A 25,328-nucleotide genomic window follows, 5' to 3' on the forward strand; every position below is an offset into this window, starting at 1 on the left:
ATGAAAATGCATATCTTCGAAAAAAAAAAATTGTGTGTGATAACTAGGGTTTATAATCTTCAACCACTTAAAATTTTTAGTTTGCCCGAAACATTTAATTAGATTTTTTTTAAATGTTTAAGAATTTTCGAAAATTCCACCTGACAACCGATCAGACAATAGTTTTAAGTTGAATCACTGCAGACAAGATCATTAACTGATGCTCATTAGCTAGTAGATACAATTGTTTTTTTTTAAAATACACCTGCCATATAGGGATCGTAATGGTGCTATGTGGATAAATTTATCGGTTTTCAAGAAAAAAAAAAATCATCGCGTCATCCCTGCAATGGCTCCCATTTCTACGATGTGAAAATGAACAAGCGTAATGAGGAGATAATTTTGACGAAGTAGAATCCTGACTGGGATGAAATAGATTCTGATCCTATTTTTCTTGAAAGCTGGATGGATTTAGTCGGTAGTTTTTCATTAATAAAGTTATTGATGAATAGGGACAACAGATAACTTGGACCAAGCTTACCCAATCTAAGAAAGCTTTGACCAATTGAACGTTGATAGTGACCTTGTCATGTAAAATAAATCAACTAATTCAGGTGGTAAATCAACTACAGGATATTTTTAGCCAGACATAATACGATGCAAGATCAAACTGATATTATAGATTTATAATCTACAAATTGCTGTTAATCATTACTCAGTCTTATTTCAATAATGAACACAAGATTTCCTTAAAATAACTTGAACTTGATAGTTGCTGTGTTGGTATCGCCACACCCTTTAACCTATCAATTTGACTAAGACTGGGCAATATAATAAGGATATAAAGGCATATTATTAACTAAGAATTAATCTTATGAATCTGATCCTGTAATTTTATCATGTGTTTATATTTTTATCATACTCTAAACCTCTGGCTCTTACATAATGCAAAAGTTTTGGCGACTGCTCTGTATCTTACAATTAATAGCCATCTTCCCGGCTTATTTCACTACTTTTTGAGTGATCCCCCAGTTTAGAATGTTAACTTGGTATGTATCTTTCTGATCAATTTACCAAATTTGAACATCGATTAACTACTGTCTTAATCATGAAGAAAATATAAGCATCTTCAGTGTAAAATTTTTGTGAAAATGTGACCAAAGTTTTTTTTTTTTTTGAAAAAGCGAGTGGAAAGGTACAGATTTATATTCTTCAAAATACCAATAATCATTGCTCAGCATAATCGCAAAATATTTTTATTTTTAAATTTTTAAATGTACGAGCAATTCTGTTAGCTGGAGAGCTGCAACAAAACTTCTATTAACTTCTTGGAAAAATAAAATCACAAGTACTGACCTCCGAGAAAAAAATTCAAAACGAAGTTCCCTTATCAAATGGCAAAATCAAAAGCTATAACACAACAAACCAAAGGACAACAACAGTAATATTCCTGAATTGGTACATGTATTTTCTTACGTAAAAAAACATTGTTTCATTTAATTGCTTCATCCGTCAGCTGGCTATCATTACGGCGAAGATTGAACAAAACAATAAGGCTATGAAGACATATCATATTCTAAGAACTAATTTTAAAATCTGACCATGTAATTAAATCATTTGTTCATATTTTATAGCATACCCTTAACCCAATCCTCCTGTATAAGAGTTTGGGCGGTTGTTATGTATTTTGCAATAAACTGCAATCATCTTTATTTCGCTCCTTTTGAAGTTGATGTGAGCCTCCAGTTTTTATTGTAACCCTTTTTTTTGTGTCATCCAAATCAATTTTCAAAATTTGTGTATCGGTAAACTACTGACGCCTTATCAATTATGAAAATTTCAATTCTTAAGAAACAGGGATCTTTTCATAAAGCATGCAGAAATAACAATCAGGTTTAAATGCAGTTTGAAAATGTGTAAATATTATATGCTACATTACTTACAATGTCAATGACTGTTTAAATTAATATGCAAAGCAGTTTACATGGAATTTTCAATACCAGTATGTAACATATTGTTATAGGATTTGAACATCGGCAAACCACTATTGCCTATTTCTATTTATGGTGAGACAGAATGATATAAATAGGATGCATTGTAATGAATATGAAGTTTAGATTTAATAGTTTGAAAGTAAAATTGAATAATTCCACCTTTTTGTCTTCCGAGGAATTACATAAACATAGTATAAATTAAAAGAGCGAGTCTGTTTTAGGAGTCCCATTAATAATACCCAATTTATGATTTTTGGGCCTGCTTGAAAAACAGATACTACAAATAACTACCTGTCTGATTAGCAGTTAGCATGAACATGTTTGCAAATGTTATGTTATAAGATAAACTCAAGAAGTAGTTTAATCAAAACGTCTTATTGTATCCAGTTTTAATGCGTTGCGAGATCGAGCAGAGTAAGTCAATTGAACAGATCTATATTCTTCAAAATGCAATTAAACTAAGACACAGCATTATTATAAGAAATTTAAAAACGGACCAGGAACTAAAAGGAGTAGACAGGATAAATGTATTCTTGAATTTACTAAAATAATCGCCGTGAATAAATTTACTGAACTACTTTGCAAAGATGTAACTTAGCAATTTCTGTGATGAATGATTTACGTAATTAGTCAATTCTCTTACTTATCTTACTAATTTCATTTTTTATAATGTATGCGCAAACTCGGCTTGCTATGGAATTGTAACTAAGCTTCTACTGACTTCTTTCAAACAAGATTAATGCCTGGAATAAATGTATAATATCACATATGTAAAATGAAGAAATACATGTACCTCTATCATGATACCATCTATCTGAAATTTTATTTTTCATTTCAATGTAAAAGATGTTACAAATCACAATGTATTGTTTTGTGTGTCAAATGTCCTGCTGCCCATCGGAATAATAAATCTTCTTATTATATTCTACTATATGTGTCAACTACCCCACCCTATTCCAAGGTGTGGTAATATTAAGTATTATAGATATGAATGCCATTCACAACATTAAATTTCAAATATCATTAATATCAGATTTATATCTGACGTTACAATTACCATTCTAATACAGATTCTTGTAGAGCCGATGTAGTGGCATCTCCAGTATCGATAATAGGGTGTGGTCAAATGCATCAAATGCTTACGAAACTCCCAAGACAATTTCAAAAATATCAACAGGGAAACCTCTGGCTGATTGAAAATAGCTTTGACGAATGTTACTGTTGACCGATTAAAATAAGTGCAATACTTTAATTATTTGTGTGTTGATATTTACTTTTACACGTTAATACAAAAACAGGGATCAATCCAATCTCCGTACAGCGCTCGTTTCCTTTCCGTATACTTAGTACACTACAATACAATGACATATTTAGGGAAAACGGTACTATTTATTCTGCCATAGGCGACAATACTAACATTTTCTAAATTTACCAGTTTTTATAATAAAAACCTGGATAAACAGTTATGTGTGGTGTTAGTACTTTATTACTGTATTCTAAAAATTGAAGCCAAATAGTATCATGACTAATTTCCAACGGAGCTTATTTATGTTATCCATGCCCACCGTCATTTTGCACCAAATTTATGAAATTTTGGAAGCCTTTTCGAATAATTCTCTAGAAAATATTTCAATAGGTTTCAAAATTTATATTGTAAATTTACACACTGCAGCTATTCATAGATAAATAAAAAAATATATTGTACCCTTACATCCAATCACAGCGCCCCTAAGTTGACTTCCTTCACCCTCTAAGGCCAACCTAATGCTGGGAAAATGTAATACTATCGTTTTCCCTATACCGTTTTCCCTATAGGGAAAACGGTAGTATTACATTTTCCTAACTTTCCAGAATTTTCGTCGACAAATGATTTGCTCAACAATTACAGCGATTGCACAACATTTATTTACCTTATCAAGAAATTCCAAGAACCTTTATATACTCACTGTAAATGTTTATATTGTGAAGCAGGAATATTTTAAATGAAGTTGTTTCAGTGGCAGAGAAAGACAGTCGTGTTATATATAACATACAGATGCCACTGCTGGTGGACGTTGTTCTCGAGGGTATCACCAGCCTAGTAGTCAGTCTTTCGGTGTTGACATGAATATCAATTAGAATCATATTCAAAACAGTGTGGCTGTAGCCATTGATTGACGACCTAAATTATCCTATTGACTGGGACAGATTATGTGAACGTTTGTCTGTAGAGACCACTGCTCACTACTTACTTGTTATATAATTTAAACTGTGGGGTCACCAAAGGTTCTTAACGCCTTTAATAATAAAATAAATCGAAAAACTAATCAGGAGGAACCTTTATGTTTTGATTTATATCATTGATATAAATCAAAACATCGTGTTATTTCTGATTAATTTTTCGAATTACTTTATTTAGGTGTTGAGAACCTTTAGTGACCCCACAGTTTAAGTGTCTTTAACAAGTACATAGTGAACAGTGGTCGTTACAGACACACGTTCACATAATCTGTTCCAGCCAATGGGATAATTTAGGTCGTCAATCAATGGCCACAGCCACACTGTTTTGAATATGATTCTATATTGTAATTTTTATAAATTTCCTGTTGACAAAACTTTATTTTTTTTGGAAAAACTAAGGATTTTCTTATTTCAGGAATAGATTACCTTAGCCATTAGTATTTGGCACAACTTTTTGAAATGTTGGGTCCTCAATGCTTTTTAGCTTTATACTTGTTTGACGCGCGTTTCGTCTACATAAGACTCATCAGTGACGCTTAGATGAAAATAGTTATGAAGCCAAACAAGTACAAAGTTGAAGAGCATTGGCACGAATGGACAACAACTATTATATTCTTGACTTGGTACAGGCATTTTCAAATGTAGAAAATGGTTAATTGAACCTGGTTTGATAGAGCTAAACTGCTCACTTGTATGACAGTCGCATTAAAGGACAAATAAAGGCAATAGTAGTATACCGTTCTAAAGTAATATATCGATTAAGCGAAAAAAAATCAGGAGAGGCAAAACCAAGGCCGAGGGAATCACAACAACTACAAGAGGCAAAACATCGGAATGACAGAAACACTGAACTGCTACACAAACAGATTACAACTGACATATTCCTGACTTGGTATAGTACATTTTAAGAATAAATGGTGGGTTTTTGCTAGCCAAATATCCCGTTTATACCACAATGTAAAAAATGCCGCTAAATTGACAACGTTACGGAACAGGACAACAGTACAAATTAACAGAATGACACGCAGGAGAAATATATTAATAAATAAAATGATAGTACAGTACAACATGTAAACCACATAATATCAACGGACACCTTCAACACACAGTACACCACAGTATGAAACTACGGAAGCTAGAAAGTATGTTTCATTTTTTGATACATTGTGTTCCCTGATATTAACATAAACAGACGACTAGCTAGAATCTATGACAAACACGATGATTTCAACTTTCCAATTGACAAGTTCCCTATCGACATGCTCGGTCTCTCTTTAACTTTGTGCTTTTTTCTTCCTTATCGATTTTCTGGATTTGAAAAATATTAAATCGCTATTGTCTTATTTTAGCGATAGAATCAAAAAGTATTTTCGTATTACGTGTAATTTTGTGTTTTAAATTTTGATTATAACGAGAACTATTTGTGAAATCGGCAATATTGAGGAATACATTATTTTTATCAATTTTGTTTTTTTCAGAACTTATCTGCACAATTGCAGAATGACAACAAAAAAATTAAAAAAAGATGTGAAGAGCTAGTCTAGAAAGTACTGTGGATATTTGCCCTGCCAGTATCGGAAGGAAGTAACAGTTATTGATGATAACGTTTGACCAGTCTGACTCCAAGCTACGTTTATATCAAGGCCAAGATCTGTCTTGTGCATATATAGAGGATATACAAAAAAAAATCAAAAAAATCATACGAACACATAAGGAGAAAATGAGATAAATAAACAAACACAATTCGGTGCGAAAGGAACACAAGTAAACCGTCGACAGTCAGTCATTCTATTTATCTAGATTTCAAGAATAGACGTTTAGTTGAAAATGGAAAAAATATAAACTGTTATGTAAAAGTTAATATTGATATACCGATAATACAGTTGTTTACAATATAAACTGTTATGTAAAAGCTAATATTGATATACCGATAATACAGTTGTTTACAATATAAACTGTTAAGTAAAAGCTAATATTGATATACCGATAATACAGTTGTTTACAATATAAACTGTTATGTAAAAACTAATATTGATATACCTATAATACAGTTGTTTACAATATAAACTGTTATGTAAAAGCTAATATTGATATACCGATAATACAGTTGTTTACAATATAAACTGTTAAGTAAAAGCTAATATTGATATACCGATAATACAGTTGTTTACAATATAAACTGTTATGTAAAAACTAATATTGATATACCCATAATACAGTTGTTTACAATATAAACTGTTATGCAAAAGCTAATATTGATATATAGATAATACAATTTTTACAAATTAATGGTTCAATCCATCATATTCTAATTAAGAAAATGCCTCTACTAAGTCAGGAATATGACAGTTGTTATCCATTCGTTTGATGTGTTTTATCTTTTTATTTTGCCATTTGATTAAGGACTTTCCGTTTTGAATTTTCCTCGAAGTTCAGTATTTTTGTGATTTACTTTTTGCATGTATGGTCTTTCGACTTTCAGATACGATAGTATTTAGCGTGTCTTTTAATTTTATATATATAGACAAAACGACCGTCTGGCATACAATATTATTAGCCTGGTATCTTTTATAAGTTTTTTTTATATTCCACGCTTGAAAGTTGATGTCTTCGTTAAAGGACATCCCACATGGAGTAGATATGAGAACATTGATAAACATTGACTTTGAAATGTACACTTACAATTTGGTTTACAAATTTTCTTTTCTTAAATATTTTATACAATCATGAAAAGCTGTGGATGATAAAACATCAAATTATGGGGAAAAAGGAATATACTCCTTTAAACTAAATAAAATCGTTCACATACCATACCTGACTTTCCTGAAAAATACCACTTCTTTAAAATCATTGACAACCTCCATTAACTGCCTTTAAACACTTAAATCCACAGCTACCTAACTTATTGAAATTATTCAAAGAAACTAACACGTTATCAAAACAGTCGACTCCGTCGTAAGTGATATAAATACAGTAGGAGTTATCCTTCTTTGTATTTACTAGTATACAAAGACAACGTCAAAGATTTATTGATATAAAATCCCAAAACCTGGATTGTCATCAACACACAAACAAAGAACACATATTAATCAGTATAATCAATTATATATCAATGCAGAACATAAAAAAACAATATATATAAAGAGATACATGTATATATAAAATCTTGTAATTTTTTCCTTTTTTTTGTCTTGTATCTATTTGACTGAGGAGGTACAGTTTTAGATACTAGTAATACAATTTATATAATATTTAACATGACATAACTTTTAGATAGTGAACGTCAGAAATTTGACATCTTATTACATGTAATACCTTTTATGCAACATTTATTGACATCATAATGATTACTTCGAAATATGAAATAGAATTGTTCAATGTCTGAAAGATTATTGAAAGATGGCAAATTACCTGAACAATTCATGATACTTTTAAATAGTGACAACAACAAAAAGAAAGTAGACAACACGGTCAATGTTTTTCAGTTTTCTCAAAAGAATCCATTGAAGCCAAGTAGCCACTACACACAAGAGTATTTTATACCCTGGTGCATTGAAGGTTACGGGGGGGGGGGGGGGAATATACAATACGATATGTTTTACTAAAACAATTGAAATTCGGATTCACATTTGTTTGTGTCAAATGGAAAATATAAAAAAAAGCTTATTCATTGAACAAACGGAACAAATATACCTTTTTATAATTTTATATATGAATAAAATTCTCATTCATTTAACAAATCTGAGAACATCATACATTCATGATCAGTTATGTGACACTGTAATCCTTTACACACGACGATCAGGTTTTAATATAGAAAAGATGCATGGTCAAACGTTGTTAGCAGCGTGTGTAAATAATCAAATATCTATATAAATTATAATTTGCATGACTAGAAGAAGGGAGACACAGATATTAATCACTCGATTGTACTAACTATATGATGCAAATAGTTAGTGTATAGAAAGCTGCTTTTTATATTCAGCCGTTAGTGTGAGCATGTTATAAGTGTAGATTTTATTTTACTAACAATAACAAATAGCTACTAGCATGTAAAAAGACTAACTTCTATTCATTTAGTATTTCATTAAGATATGCACTTGCGGCCATTCAAAATTGATTGAACTAGAAACAATTGTCTTTCAAGTGGGAGGTTTAGCTAGATATAAAACCGGGTACAAAGTAAGAATTGTGACGGTTGTTTTGATTATTAAAGTCTAACATCTTATTTTGTCAGTTTTAATGGACTCCGTCCCCTCTTTTTAATTTACTTGGAGTTAGGTATTTTTAATTTACTTGGAGTTCGGTATTTTTAATTTACTTGGAGTTCGGTATTTTCGTTGATATTTTTCTGTGTCAGAACTAGGATAGAAAGCAAAGTGAAAAGTACTGATGTGCTTTCTTCAAGAAGCTGTTTATCCAAATAAATATTATATTTAGTGTAAGCACTATATGAACTTAAAGTTTGTATACTGAATATGAAACTAGTGAGGCACTAACAAAGGATAAATGTATTCTTGATTTGACCAAGTTTTACGAAGTGACTGAACTACCCTAGCAAAAAATGCTTTGCCTCGATAATATCTAATATCCAGTACGGTGACAACACACTTACAGATAAATGCAAGATAGGATTTTGTTTACTTATTTGTTATTTGTATGCAATTATTCTTTCTTGTTATATACGCAATGCAATAAGAAATTAAACAAATTTGAGGCAAGTTAAACTCGATTCAAGATTATGCTGTGCATTTTTACTTAATTCTCCATTGATCTAGAACGATTATAAGAAATATGTCTTGATACAATCGAAAATAATAATCTGTGTACTAATATTCTAGAAGTGCATACAAATAGCAAATGAGTAATATAAATCCTACCTTGTATCTGTCGGTAAATGTTGCGTCACCATAGTCGAGTGGAAACTGTTCTGCCGGTATTGTTTAGACTCAACGAATATACAATAATATTACTCATACTATAATGATAATGAGGATATGATTAATTTATTGGTTGTAAATCAATATTTCAAAAGGTCTGAGCAAAATCTGGAAGATGTAAAAAAATAATAATTTCTTATTTTTTAGTTTCATCTCTGTCCTGGGTTTCATCGTAAAAAGATGTTGCAATCAATATTATTAAGATTGCAGCTCATATGATATTTAGCTATGTTGCTATTCTTACGAAAATCTCACAATAAATTTCAAATGACATTAGGGAAACCCTGATCGTTTAAATATATCTATGACGAATATACCTGTTAACCGATAAAAATAAATCCAATACTTGAATGACAATTTAATAAAGTATGTGTCGTTATTTCATTTTGTACGTTAAATAGGTGTTATACTCTGCAATGAATGCTGTTGATTTTAACTTTGCAAATTATATATCATGTTATATTTGGTATAGAAGTTTAACTAGAACAAAAATATTTTGAATCGGGAATCCCGCTTCGGAAATATTAACCAATCAAATTGTTAGGAGTATCAAAATTGCCACAACAAACATATGATAAACCTCGTGACTAATCGTCTTACTGACATACCAGAGGAAACGACCAAAGAGTAAAGTATAGAACTTCATATGTGCAAGAAATAATTTTGAAAGAAGAAAGAAAGGAAGCAATAATGACTCTTACGGATTTAAAACAAGATATGAATAGCAATAATATTGACAAGTAAGTATTTGTAATCATAATTTAAAGAATTAATATAATTATTTTGCAAATATCAACTATATCGCATGTGACCTGTCATGTTGCATCAGTTTATTTTCTACTTCGGCAATCTTATTTTCTAGATTATTTATTGAATTTGATAATATGCATGCTATTTTGTAGGCCAATATGTTTTTAGAAATGTCTTTTTGATAGGAATATGCTCAAAGTCATCTCATCACGAAATTGTTCTATTTTTAGCAGAACATTCTTGGAATTGCATACAAATAAGTTCTGTATAATTTTTCATCAAACATTAAATTTGGTAAGCTAAATTTGAAAATTCTCCCATCTTTTCGATGCCATTCCATTTTTTCTTTAGAAAATGATTACTCAGCAATTTTAGTGATTGCACAACACACCGGTTCTATTTATAGAATATAGAAATTCCCGGAACCTTTGTACTAACGGCAAATTTTCTGAAATTTTCAGGACTGCTGTTGAAGCAGGAAAGATTTTAAAGGATGTTGTATCAGAAGCAGACAAAGACAGTCGTGTAGTAAATGGAACACATAGCTGTGCAGTACATTTACAGCAGTAAGTATAGATTTATGTTGTTGACCCAATAATTAAGAGATATAGTTAAGCACGAGCTGAGTGCACGAAAACCTGTTAGAGTTATACTAATATGAAGAATAAGAATAGAGTATAAAAATTATTATGTTGTAGATTTTCAAATATTTCTGCCTCCAGTTCAAACGTAGATACATTGATTGTTAAAATGTGCATCTTGTGCATAATAGGCGGTACCGTTAATATGTTTACCTTACCAGGACGTTGTCCGATGAATAGATGATAAAAACATATAAAATTTGTACTTTTGCTCGTTAAATAAAATAAATAAAGTGACTTCTAGATGATTGCACTTTTGAAAAATGATATAATTTTTGCAGAGCAATACACTACGAAGTATGTAAGAAGAAGAAGGACTACTGATAATTGAGTTTATTTCATCTTGTTTTTTTAATTTTGATTGTAGCTGTCCAGATAACATTATGGCCTGTATCCTAGCAGACTATGGACCTCTCCACGATGTCACCATTAACATAGAACACACTTTACTGGAGGCATACTGCATGGAAAATGGTATCAGAGTTCTCAAGGTAAATACTTGGCAACATGTTAACATAAGTTAAAGTTTTATATTTACTTACTAGTCTGGAATGCCTTATAGTATATTAATGATTAAAATTCAATGAAGAAAATTGAAGAAAAAAAAACAAAGAAAGTGCATTGAGATCAGGAATATGCACTATTTATTAATTTAGTAAGACCAATATTCCTTAAAATAAAGTTTATCATTTAAAAGTATGTAATCTTATCATGAAATATTAATCTAATTAATAGTACAGGTTGTATTAACAGTACATTTATTAAATAATAACGTTTTACCTTACAGGTTGACAGTTCAGAGAAAATAAAGAAATTCTTGGGCACTTTACCCAAAAATGGGAAATACACAGAAAGGTCTGGAGACTATACCTGTCTGCTGATAAAGGTAAATACACACACTTTTATTTATTTATTGATATTCACATGAATTTTATCTTACTAAAAGAAGATGTTCATACATTGGTTGATTATCTGTAGTTTCATTTGAGATGGAAGGTTTGAAAAAAGTTTGACAATAAGTTACAAAAATATTTTCGGAACTGAAAATGATTTAATCATAGACTTTTTTCATAAACATTAGGGATGGATGGTATAAGCAGCCCACAGAAAGACATGTCACCAAAGCAGACATTATTCTAATTAGTCTCATCAATTTTCGGTCTTAGTTTGACCAGTTTGACCACACCCACTCGAGACGAGTAATCTGATATGAGAGCACCATTACTGCATTTAAATGATATTATTAAAACATGTGAGAAGAAAACTTTTTTTTTTGTGTTCATATATTTTGTAGCTAAATGATTTCAAGAATATATTTAGATATTATTATTATTCTATTTCAGAATCCCAAAGCATTGTACGACAAAGCTGAAGACACGTTACTGAAGTTTGATAAGTTGTATAAAGTTTGGGGCTGGCATGTAATTGAATTTCCGGTATGACGTTGAATGAACCCAGCCATTTGTATATTTCTCATAGTAAGTATAAATCATTTGTAAGCAATACTTTACAGTAAGGGTTAAGCAACGTTATTTGAGAAAAGGCTTTCCTTATTTTTTTTTTGTTTTAAATGAATATTGCTTTGATAATAAATATGAGAGCTGTTTGTTCTGGCAATAATTGAAGAGCAAATACAATTAGAAAGGTCACTTGGTGTAAAGAAAATTCTTGCTGCTGTTTTATTTAATTTACAGGCGATTATTTAATCATTGTTAGAATGCTGTTCTGAAAATAGCACTATTTTATTAAAAAAAACATTTTTAATCTTTTTCAGAACTTTTCTGCCCAATTGCAGTAAAAAAAGTAAAAAAAGAATGAAGAGCTAGTCCTGACAATTGTGTCGGACGCGTTTTACAGTCTTTATTAGAACGCCTCAACAGTTATTGATAACGTTGGACCAGTCTAATTAGATGACGACGTGTACATGTCAAGGCCCTGACAAATTGTACATATGTATAAGGGATGAAAAAAATCATACAAAGATTACAGATCCGGGAGGAGTCCTGAAAAAAATATAAGAAATATGACATGTAAAATATCATTTGAATGTATTTATCAATCATCAGTTGTGTTTGCATGTTCATGGCTATCCTAGTTATAGAAATAAAAGGAATATCAAGTCAATTTGGTTTATTTAAATTTATAAATCATTAGAAATTGTTGTAGTTTCCATAACACACTTGGTACTCAATAGGGACTTCTTACTTACACACAAAAAGAAGTTGGAGATCCAGAGTAAAAAGATGTTTATACTTAATGCATCGTTTTTAATCACTACGTGTGCGCCAAAAACACTGTAAATACAACATATTTCATTGCATGAATTTGTGCCTGTTTACATAGTAATGAAATTGAATTTATACATGGAGATGGACAAACGAAACTTCGCTGAGTTTGATTCTGCACAGCATAATACATTCAAACATAAGCTATGATGAGCTTTTTTGTCGATTATAAAAAAAGGTAGACAAGAGAAAACAACGAACTAACAAAAAAACATACACATGAATGAATGACAACCCAAATTTTTTAAGATTTATTTACGAAAAATCAATGACAAATAGTTTAACTATCAGACCATCGTTTACAACTAAAACTATGGGTTGAGCCTCCGCAATGCTACAATATAACCATACACAGGTGATATAAAAGGTTAGGAATCAACTAAATTACGCATCAACTGTAGTTTACGGAACAAATAGTGCGTTTGTTGTATTCTTTCTGTGTAAATCGGTCCTGAATACTGCTTAATATTCACAAATCGAATCCAAACAGCTGATAGGGTATGGATGCACTAAAGTCCAAAAAAAAAAAAAAAAAACCAACAGTAGTCTTACATTTACTCTTGCATGAATGGAAAGGATAACAACACTTTCGCTTATCATTGATAATCTTACAGTATTACTCCTCAATAGTTGTCTCCTTATAAATAAGAAGATGTAATATGAGTGCCAAACAGACAACTCTCCATCCAAGTCACAATGTATAAAAAGTTTACCATTATAGGTCAAAGCACTGTCTCAACACGGAGCCTTACCTCACGACGAGTAGCAAGCTATAAACGACCGAAAAGAATAAGTGTAAAACAATTCAAACAGAAAAACCAACAGTCTTATCTATATAAAAAATACGAGAAATACCAATGAAGCACTCCAACAAACGACAACCACTGAACAAGAGGCTTCTGACTTAGGACAGGTGCAATAAATTGCAGCGGGTTTAAAAGTTTTAACATGCACCAACCTTCACCTTTACCCGAGACAGTATGACAAGATCGTCCGGGGGCCTACAGATGAATACATCCTCGCCCTTTGGTCTATGGTAAAGATCGTACGATCAGGCCTACAGATGAATACATCCTCGCCCTTGGGTTTATGGTAAAGATCGTACGGTCAGGCCTACAGATGAATACATCCTCGCCCTTGGGTCTATGTTAAAGATCGTACGGTGGCCTACAGATGAGTACATCCTCGCCCTTGGGTCTATGTTAAAGATCGTACGGTGGCCTACAGATGACTACATCCTCGACCTTGGGTCTATGGTTGATAAAACAGTGTCACAGTCCGTCGAGTACAATGTGGTAATTCATTTCTTTTTTCTTTAGATCATTTAACTCTGCTCATTCTTTGTCTTCCACATCACAGTGGCGGATCCAGAAATTTTCGTAAGTGGGGGCCCACTGACTGATCTAAGAGGGGTCCGCTCCAGTCACGCTTCAGTGATTCCCTATATAAGCAACCAAATTTGTTCCCAAAAAGGGGGGCCCGGGCCCCCTGCCCCCCCCCCCCCCTAAATCCGCCTCTGCATCATTCTTTGTATATTAAGCATAATAACATTATTCTCTCATGATTCTCAAAGTTCAACGAGACAATATTTTTCCAAATAAGAGATTGTTGATATATCAGCATTCTTTAAGAATATAATTATGAAAAGCTTTGTAACTCTTTTGATGTTATTAAGATTCGTATTTCTAATATTTTAATATCAATACGAAGAAGTGCATATGCCATTTAAAGGGATAATATAGCTTCTTTATGTGAGTTGTAAATTGACAGCCAGATGTCATTTGTTTCTTCTGAGGTTTGAGATCACAGATAGGAAATGGCATTGCTAAGTTCTAAACAACGATAATTCAATAGCATATACATGTTTTGTAAAGTAACCAGAATTGTAAAGTAAACATTTCTTTGCATATATACCATGCTTCTTTCCACAAAATTAAAAATGAAACCAATTTCTTACCAGGGATAACTAACTTTTATAGAACTATATGGGGTGTCGGAACCAGGATTTCAGATAAGTGAAGCAGACCACGTGTTTGAAATGATTAAACGGGTAAATTCCAACTCCTTTAAAAAATAAAATAAGAGAATACGGAAACCTGTTAAAAAAAAAAAAAAAAAAAAAAAAAAAAAAAAAAAAAAAAAAAAAAAAAAAAAAAAAAAAAACGCACACACACACACACACACGCATACGTTTGTTCGAGTAATTAATTGTTTTCTTAACGCAATGTTTTGCAATATGATAGAGGAAGGTCTCGATAATTCATACGTAAATTATGAATATTTTGAGATAACGCTAAATTGCTCTCCATTTCTTAATATAAAACATAAATTCAATGTACGATAGATGCCACCACGATTTAACAAGTTGCTTAGATAATAGCTTTATTTCTTCTAAGCTTTCGTGGCTAAAGAAATTTACCGAAAAATATTTGATTAATATTGAGAATGAACATGGAGAATATGTCAAAGAGACAATAACCCGACGAAAGAGCAGACAACAGCCGAAGGCCACCAATGGGTATTTAACGCAGAGAGAAAATCCCGCACGCGGTGGCACCTAAATACAATTGTGTACTAGTTCAGTGAAAATGGACGTCACACTAAACTCCAAAACATAAAAATGAACAAAAATAAAAAAGGCATACAAGACAAAACATTTCGACATTGTTACAATTTTGTAAAGGGTACTGTTCTATAAGTACCAGCGGCCAATGTTTTGGACGACAGGCATAATTAATCGGTGTACAAGCAAACTCGAGGATGATTGTGCTCTGGTGTTAATTGGTTCAAATATGCTTTTAAAAATTTAACGACGATGGGTGATAATCGGTTTCACATACTTTGTGACTACAATTTTCGTTTTTATTATGTTTTTTCGAGACGGTGTATTCGATATGTCTTCGATAAAAAACGATCAAAATACTTTGTTCAATGATAGCGATAGCTGCAACACATGATAAAATAAAGAAGAATTACCAATATTACCAATAACGTAATATGAATGTAATTTGAATCTCATATTTTTAAATCAAATTAAGTGTAATGAATTAGAAGATTCGTCGAAAAGATGCGTAAATAATAGTTGTCGATTAACTTGGCAGCCAGAGTCCTACTTTCTGCTGCTGCACCCTTTATATCCTCTGCTTGATAAAACAATAGCTATCAATATCCCTTGTCATCTCGGTTCCGATCAGTGATAAAGATCATTGTTCTTTTTAAATCTTGCAACAGTGCTGACCGTTACTATGGTTTCGTTTTAGGTGTATTGCTTAGGAAAGGACATCTGCCTGCATTTTGAAACGGTAAACTAAGTACCTAATGTTTGATTAATACACAGCTGTCAAACCTTTAAGTTTGTATATGACAGGTGAGATATTGAATACACAGTCGCACGCGCCATCTGTCACTACATTCCAAACACGATCACAAATTGTAAAAACACCAAATATTACTTTGTGTTATTAACGTCTCCCGTACGTGATAACAAAGAAGTTTATATCGAAATGTCCCATTATTTACTAATTTCAATAAGATGTAGGTAACCAACCAGCCTATCCGATTGCGTGTAAGGAACGCTGGTGTGAACAATTACCGAAATGACAGCTGGTCCACGCGACAGCTTGTCGTGTATCTAACTATTACAAAGTTTAATTGTTGATAACGGTTTTCAGTTGGTTAAGTTATTTACAGATCAATGTTTTTATCAAGGTAAGCTGTGGACAAAGAAGAGTGTACCAGGTAATGCTGTCACAATAGATAAAGAAGACCACAAGAAAATCTGGTGCATTATTATGTCAAACAAAGACATCAGTTTAACGGGTGCTATAATACATAGAGATCCCGGTACACAAAAACATTACGGGGGCGGATTAATTCATTTAAAAGGGGGTTCCAACCCAGGATAAAAAAGGATAAAAGGAGGAGGGGTCCAACCATATGTCCCCATTCAAAAGCATTGATCGACAAAAAAAGTGTGTTGCAACCCCCGGACTCCCATTCTGATTACGCCACTGCATTACTCTGTTGAAATATTTAAATTTTACGAAATGCACATATAGAGTCCAGTTGTACTTTTGAAATTTTACGAAATGAACACATAGAGTCCAGTTGTACTTTTGAAAAATGCTTCAATGTAACGTCAACACGGATGCGTTCTGTAGAAAATGAGATCAACGAATTATTGTTTCCGCCACAAATAGTACAACCATCGCACTTTAGCGTTTCCACTATCGCACTTCGGCGTAGCTATCAACAAGATAAAGCGACAATGGCCACCGTCGCACTTCAGTGTGATTATTGCGGTTCGGAGTCCTACATATATACAATGTATATATCTTAAAACTTAAAACTATTTATTATTTATGACTGTATGTATATTTTACAAATATGCAATGAATAGAACAGATCTGATAGTTTGTTTTTGCGGTAATTTATACAGCATTTATTACTTAATATTTTACATTTCTGAGATTTTGATAGCAATTATTGTTCCCGAAATATCAGTTGCATTCATGTCCACAGAAAGCTTAAACTTTGATAATCACGGAAAGGCATATTTGCTCTATAATAAAAAGAGTTCATATAAATAACTATCTAAACGTCATCTAAAAAATGATGCAATGTTTAAAATGATATCGTCTTTCTGTCACTTGTTTTGCTAAATAACCTTTTTTAATTGGGTATACATACTATTAATAACGTATTGATATTAATTCTACTAAATGAACGCGTTCCGGGTTCATTGTTGTTACCCCTGTTGCAACTAACTCTATATGTTTACATTCCCCGTCATGCCGGCCAAAGTACATACTTATGATACTATACAGTTGGATATATTTACGTGGAAGGTGATTCAATATCATTCAGGGTATTCCCTTTGGCCAGGTAATTCGTGACTAAGTCAGATGATATCTATTTATAGAACTATATATAAAATCCATGTGAGCTAGTGTTGTGATCAGACGATCTTTGTATAAGACACCAGAACAGATCATACTTATATACGTCATGCTGAATGTACTAAATGTCTGCTTAATCACGACCCCATATCATACGTCTCTTATATTTGGCGGGTTTTAATAGACGTAGATTTCTTTGTTCTGTTTAACTATGTTGTTTGTGGATCTGACGAGTTTAAATGTCTTATATTTTTAACATTAGGTTACTGGGTCACATTTACATAGTTATACATTTTTTTTTATGTTATTTATAATTATATATTGGACTAATTTAAGAGAAACAGCTTATCATTACACAAAAGAATTTAACTATGCATTCAGGTCAACGCTTATATAGAATCGTCCTTGATATGTATGCTTGAAACTTGCCACTGGACGGAATTATTGAAATGTGAATATTTTACAATTCTAATCATTTTCAGTCTTAATGCTTAAGTATATTTTGAATGACGAAATAAAAAAGGTAAATCAGTAAACAACAGTAAATGGATTACAATGGAACTATCAAATCCTACACGGAATATATAAGTGCAGGCAAGACGCACAAAAAATAGCGTTTTGTTAACCAGATCTTTGTTATTTCAATCTAACTGTCTACTGTACCGATCTACAATGCCCTGTCATGAAATGACACGAGATCAGTGCGCAAAAAAACTTAATTAAATAGGTGATTTGGTTCACTTGTTATATAAAGCAAATAAAAGTACGGCATGTTGTTTTCACAACAAACTTAATCAACACTGGATACTTCCTATCTCACCCTATTTTACCCCATGATGATGGCTTTACCGATGTGGCAATAATTGATCCCGACTTAGATAGAACTTATACTGAAAGGAGCGGAGCTTCCTTTTGTTTGTGCGGGCATTTACGAATATCATGTCAACACTCAACACACTGCCCTTAAAGAACATGAAATGAAATAACAAATTATCAAACCGAGGTATATTTAAACTAACCAAGGTCTATGATTATATAGCAGCATGGTTCATTCATTTTATTATTGAAACAAGAGCATATTGTGTAAATCAGTAAATTATTCAAATATGTATGTTTAAATTAATATTCTGTAAACACAACAGTAATTTAAAACCAAACAAAGTGCAATCCTGAAAGTTTAAAATATGTACAAACAAACCAATAAAATTCCTTTTTAATTATACTGGCTATTATTTAATCAAGTAAGGTTGCCACTGGAAGGCTTTACACAGCCCTGGCCTAATATATGTTATGTCTTAACGTATAGGACATCATCACAGTGCTACAATTGTCCCTATTGCTGTTTTCTTAACGTTAGTTCTTTTTTGGGACTGGTACAAATGGTCATATGTCCAAACATCATAACCTGGAAGACAAAGACGGATGTATTATGATATTTGGTTTCCGTTCCTTTAGATAAGTTGTCGACGGAAGTCTGTTCTTTTAAAGAAGTTACAAAAGGACTTTGTTGTGTTCTAGAGTAGTATTTGTATCCCATAACAAACAATCTACATTCGCACAGCTGTTATCGCAATTTTGCATATTTGTTGAGAACCATTATGTGCCCACTCTTAATACGAATTATAGGGTCATTCAGTCACAGAGTTGATGTTAAAAACACTCATTAGTAATTACACTAGCACTTTCCAACTAAAGATAATTTATAACAAAGATTTGTCTAAGACAGCTTTTTCAGACCTGTTCAAACCAAATATGCCCGTGCTATAATGATCAAGGAACAATTGAAGAACCATAGCGCCCTTCAAACCAAATATGCCCGTGATATAATGATCAAGTAACAATTGAAGAACCATAGCGCCCTTCAAACCAAATATGCCCGTGATATAATGATCAAGTAACAATTGAAGAACCATAGCGCCCTTCAAACCAAATATGCCCGTGCTATAATGATCAACGAACAATTGAAGAACCATAGCGCCCTTCAAACCAAATATGCCCGTGATATAATGATCAAGTAACAATTGAAGAACCATAGCGCCCTTCAAACCAAATATGCCCGTGCTATAATGATCAAGGAACAATTGAATAACCATAGCGCCCTTCAAACCAACATTTTGCGTTTTAACAAATAAATTGACGTTACTAGCAAAGAATATTAAAAACAGTTCTAGGTATTTTACTAGACCTGTGGGAAATACTTAAACACATTAGAAATGAACACTCTTTGTAACTATACTAGGTATATGCGTGGAATCGATATGACTGAACTAAATATTATCTAATCTTAAAACACTGCAGATAATCCCTTAATCCATAAATACGTATCCCTCATTGATAGTTCTATATCCATATATAGAATAGTTCTATAAATAACTGTAACATTACTATATTTACAAACAGTTATAAAAGGCTGCAATTAAATATGCTCCTACATAAACAATAAAATATTAGATAAGAATGTCATCCTGACTTTTTAAAAAGGTTACATCCCTACTCCTACGTCGAGTACTATATGTCCTTATTTGGTCATGCAGTAAAAATCGACCGTCTACATGCCTTAACTCATTAGATATATCGAACGTTTTCTGTCAGAGTATGTTGAATACAGAATTTTGCAACAACAGTCGAGTCAATGTGATAGGATATTTGGTGATTTTCATTTGCCTTAATCAATGCAAAAGTCTACATATCTGTACGTCATGCATTATAATTAAGAAATTATTCGTTCATGCCTTTTTTCTTATTTAAACAAGGGTATACATTATATTAGTCCCGCATGCTATTTTAATACCGAGCGTTCGCCATTTCTGATTGATGAATCAAAACAACCAAGAAACAACAACAATAACAAATAAACCATCTACAGATACATAAATACTCATTCTTTTTTTTTTATCCAACAACACCCACAGAAATGTCATTTTTGTTATCTGCATTGTTTTAAAATACAAAATGACGTTTGCAAATTGAATATACTAGTTGACAAAGAGCACGACCTCCCCATAACTTGTTAAAACAAGAAAATTGCTTTCCTTACATAACGACAGAGCATAATATTAGAAGGTGCGTTTCAGTGTCCATCCTCAGGAATGACTTTCAAGATAACCCTCCATGCATAAACCCATAGATAACCTTCAAGATTCTCCCTAATGAATTACTGAAATTAATCATGTATAAAACCAAAAATTAGTTTAACCCCATCATGTTTTCACGTGCGTGTTCCAAGTCAGGATACTGCATGTATGTCATCATATCTGAATGTCTATTTGTTATTTGGAGAAACGGTAGTTAATGACAGATCTTTGGTAGTTAAATTTATTCATAATTTTTACACACTAGAAACGTTTTAGAGCATGACATATTGTATACATGCATGTCTATTGTTGAAGAAAGTATATTACCTTTTGATGTCTCTTTTGTTTGTTTGTTTGGTTACTGTCTATCATTTGACGTATACCCACACCTCCCTTGACTCATAGACACATGCATGCAAAAGCTAATATATCGATGACGCACATGACTATAGAGGGGTGGACTTTACTAAAAACTCAAAATTCTGGATAAGAAAATAAATGCATATCGATCACATGTCTTCTAACACATTGCATTTATTTTATATATATGTAATTTATAGATACTAAAAAGTCAAACTATTTTATTTTGAATAGCTAACTGATAACAACAAATTTGACCAGAGCTCTGGTTTTGATTTTGAACTCAAGTAGGATATAAGTTCCTACAAATTCTGGATTTTAAAGCATTTTATTTTTATAAAATACAAATCAATCACATGTCTTCTTATTATACATTGCATTTATTTTATAGGTAAAACAAAGTCAAACTATTTTATCTTAAATAACAACAAATTTGACCAGGGACTGGTTTGGATTTCGAACTCAAGTATGCTATGTACATTTACAAGGAACTTAGGAATATGAGTTTAAATATCTACATGCGAAATCAAAGATTAAAAGTAATTCCTGTCCGCCAGATAATTGTCAAATTTAATAGGAAATGACGTCAAATATTAAATCCGATGAATAAAGTTTGTTTAAAGGTGTTATAAGAACTTCCTATTTTTTGCGGCAGGATAAAGGTATGACGTACTAGGTCCACTGACCCGTTTCATTTTCAAGCACGACTCCGTGAAAATATGTCTAAAAATAGAAGAAATACAATGGTTAACCATATTTCGTGTTTAAAATACCCTTTTATCTACTTGAACGTAACATTTCTAATTATGCAAACAAATGTTATTATTATTTTGAAGGTTTAAATCTTATTTCGTAGGTTTACTAGCAAAACTTACTGTGCTTTACCATTCATTGAAACAAATTGAATATATATATAAAAAAAACCAATCTAGTTCATTGAATATTTTTTGAATATCATTTGGTTTGTGTAGCTATTAGTTAAGATTTCAACTCTTTACACTATTTTGGGTTCCCATTTTAAATTAATGTCTCCTAATGCCTTGTGTGATAGTCCTCGCAGACACATTAAAATAAATCTGTACAGTTTGCATTTAGGAATCATCAGTATGAATTGCACCATCGTCTTTAACCCTAATCACTCACCTGGAAAATTTACCCCTTAATTAATTGCTCATGAAAAGATCGCATCCGAAAAAGGCTCGGATAGTTTTATTTGTATAAATCCCCTATTATGAGTTTTGTAAAATTTAACAGTGCAGTTTCTGATATAACATATGACGAATTTGAATCAAAGAATGTATGCCCTGTGATGCATATATGATAACACGTCCTTTTCTATATTGGCTCATATGAACACTGGGGTCGAGCATTGGGATTATATGGGAGTTCCGGAACCTTTTTTTTCCCAATTTTTTTTCTTAAGTGGTCACAAAGAAGATGAAATGTGAAAACAACCACTGAAGAACAAGCTGCTAAATTGGGACATGCACTCACAAAATATCATCATTTCTAAATTGTCAAGTGCTAACCAAATTTTATTACTATAGATGAGATGACTTACCGATGCAATTGTGTGCACCACAAAACATTCATATAATATTTCTCGATGGAAATCAAACATATAACAGTTAATCGAACGCCTCAATACTGTATTACACTTGGTTATTTTTACAGTCATATAAACAGTTTTGAAGTCTGAAATCTTCGGTATTTCTTTAAATAACCTGACTGTCCAGAGAGACTCTGGGGTAGTCATGGTCGTTAAATCTCCGTAGTTTAGTAGTATTTCATCGGATAAAAAACTGATTGATTCTATTGTGAAAGATGGGTGGAGAACAAGATGTACTCATGGGTAATCAAGTTAGTTTACCACCCGTACTATTACATCATTAGATAAGGACAAAAATCAGTGTATATACTACAAACACCTAATGAAAGAAAAGTTAGACCCACTGCTCATTTTTACCACCTGTAGTGCGTTTATTGTAGAAACTGATGAAGGAGTATCGATCGAGACCCATGGTTAAATGTCGTTTATCACACGTTGTAGAAGAAACAGTATGGTAGACGTCATCGGCGGGAAATACAGTGTTTTAATTGTGAATATCACCCTGCAGAGTGGCAAACGACCTTTACTACCCATGAGTCTCTCCGGCAAGTCGGGTAAATTATAATTGTCCTTTTACATTTCAGCTATGTTATCATCCCGAAATTCCTATGGCTGTTTAATTCTTTAACAAATTCCGCTGTCATTTTGCTTGACAGAGCGAGTATCTTCCTTTTGACGATCTTTTGAGTTAACTGCAACTGACTTTTGCAGTTTGTAATTATGTTGTGCTGTTATATCAGAGTCACGGGTAATATGGATGGTTGGGCGTTCACAATCATGTTTACCCCGCCATTGTTTGTATGTACCTGATCGCAGTCAGGAGGTTTGAACTAGCCCGCACCAACCGCGAGTACCCATATTACGGTACTTTGTTCAAGTTTTCGTCAATTGTTTTTTTGGGGCAAAATACCGAACTGATAAATCAAGCCATTTTTATAAACTCTTTAAATGGTGTACGAACGCATTGATCGCTGATTCAGGTTTAGGAAATTTAGAGTGTTCGCAAAACATGTTTAACGCCAAATCATTATTATCAGTAGCCTGTGGTTGTCGTTGGTTGTTGGATGACATTTTTGTTTTTTCGTTCATTGTTTTTTTTCTTTCATAAACCAGGATGTGTACTGTCTAGCTAGTGTGAAGGTTGGTCGTACGGTGACTTGAGTTGCGACCTCCTCATCATTTGGTCTCTGTTATATAGTTGTCACATCGGCAATCATGCCATATCTCAATGTGTTTTTGTTTACTGTCTGTACAACTATTATTTAAAAACAGTTTCTAGTAATTCTACAAGGGAGAGCAAAACATGTTTTTATATGCTAGTTGTGTTTCGCGTGATTGTCTAAAGTAGCACAGCAACAGAGCCTCGCGGCTATTACATTGTACTTGATGTTCATATCGATCAGTGCTCCAGAGTTCAACGACTTATTGAAGAAATGGTAATGTCACTGTTCTCATAAATAGGAGACTTCTACACATACAATTGTATTTTGATTACCTTCCAAGGATATTTGATGTTGACAAGATTGATTATTTACCTTTTAAAAACAATATTTCTTGGACACAATAAACATATATTAGCATCAATATTAAGCCTTAGGTCTCTCTAGTCGAGTTCAAGTTTATCTTTTTTACCTATATTAATGACTGTCAACGAGGATTATATTGAGCACCTAAACTTTTAAACCAAATGTTAAGTAAACGATAGAATGAGAATAATAAAGATATAAACATCTCCGGGGTAAAACATTATGTCAACAGTTTTTTTAATATACTTATCCTGATTTCAGCTAATCCAATCAGACATGGAGAGTGTTCCGGTATATATCAAGAACCAGGAAGGGACTGTAAACAATTGAGGTAGATTATCTAACATCTACACCTAACGATTTTATGACCAGGAAAACAAACATATTACGAAGTTTGTTTGGCAACATTTTAAATGTTGCACTTTATTACAATAACAGGTTGGCCAGTATTAATAGCCTTTCTCACGATTGAAATAAAAGATATTTGATATCAACATGCAGTCTATGTCGAGATGCTTATATCAACATGCAGTCTATGTCGAGATGCTCAAGCGCAGTGATGTAGTCATGTTACTGACCGACAAGTTCATTGAACACAGTTCTATTAACTCTACGAATTCATTTGACACATTTTATTATATTGACATGTATAAGAATTAAAAGAATAGAGAATGGAAACGGGATATATGTCAAAGAGACAACAACCTGATCAAAGATCAGATAAATAGCCTAAGGCAACCAATGAACGGCTAAGAGAAATCCCTACATACGGAGACAGTCATCAGCTGGCACCTAAACAATAAAGTACACTAGTTCAACGAAATAAACGTAATGGAAGACGTTTATATTTTTTCAGCTTTGATCAGTCCACATCCAAAGTTGCGGCCAGTATAACCTATGCCGTTTGGATGACCGGGATGCACAAGTACACATCCACGTTCGGTTGCAATGGGAAAAATATATCTGATTCATTATGTATGGAGAGTCCAACTACCTCTTCACGTTAAAGAAATCTAACGACATTTTTTTCTCATTTGAAAGATGCATAAAAT

At 32.5% G+C, this 25,328-nt stretch overlaps 1 protein-coding gene across 1 annotated transcript; it reads left to right on the forward strand.

The window, feature by feature from the left end:
• Positions 1-9,721: 9,721 nt before the first annotated feature.
• On the forward strand, positions 9,722-12,648 carry LOC143064074 (growth arrest and DNA damage-inducible protein GADD45 gamma-like). The gene is made up of 6 exons (XM_076236605.1): positions 9,722-9,873; positions 10,345-10,449; positions 10,892-11,015; positions 11,312-11,410; positions 11,868-12,002; positions 12,299-12,648. The coding sequence occupies exons 1-5, from the start codon at positions 9,824-9,826 to the stop codon at positions 11,964-11,966; spliced, it is 477 nt and encodes a 158-aa protein (XP_076092720.1). The 5' UTR covers positions 9,722-9,823; the 3' UTR covers positions 11,967-12,002; positions 12,299-12,648.
• Positions 12,649-25,328: the final 12,680 nt, after the last annotated feature.

The sequence above is a fragment of the Mytilus galloprovincialis genome, chromosome 1, assembly GCF_965363235.1.
Source record: "Mytilus galloprovincialis chromosome 1, xbMytGall1.hap1.1, whole genome shotgun sequence".
Taxonomy (NCBI): Eukaryota; Metazoa; Mollusca; class Bivalvia; order Mytilida; family Mytilidae; genus Mytilus; species Mytilus galloprovincialis.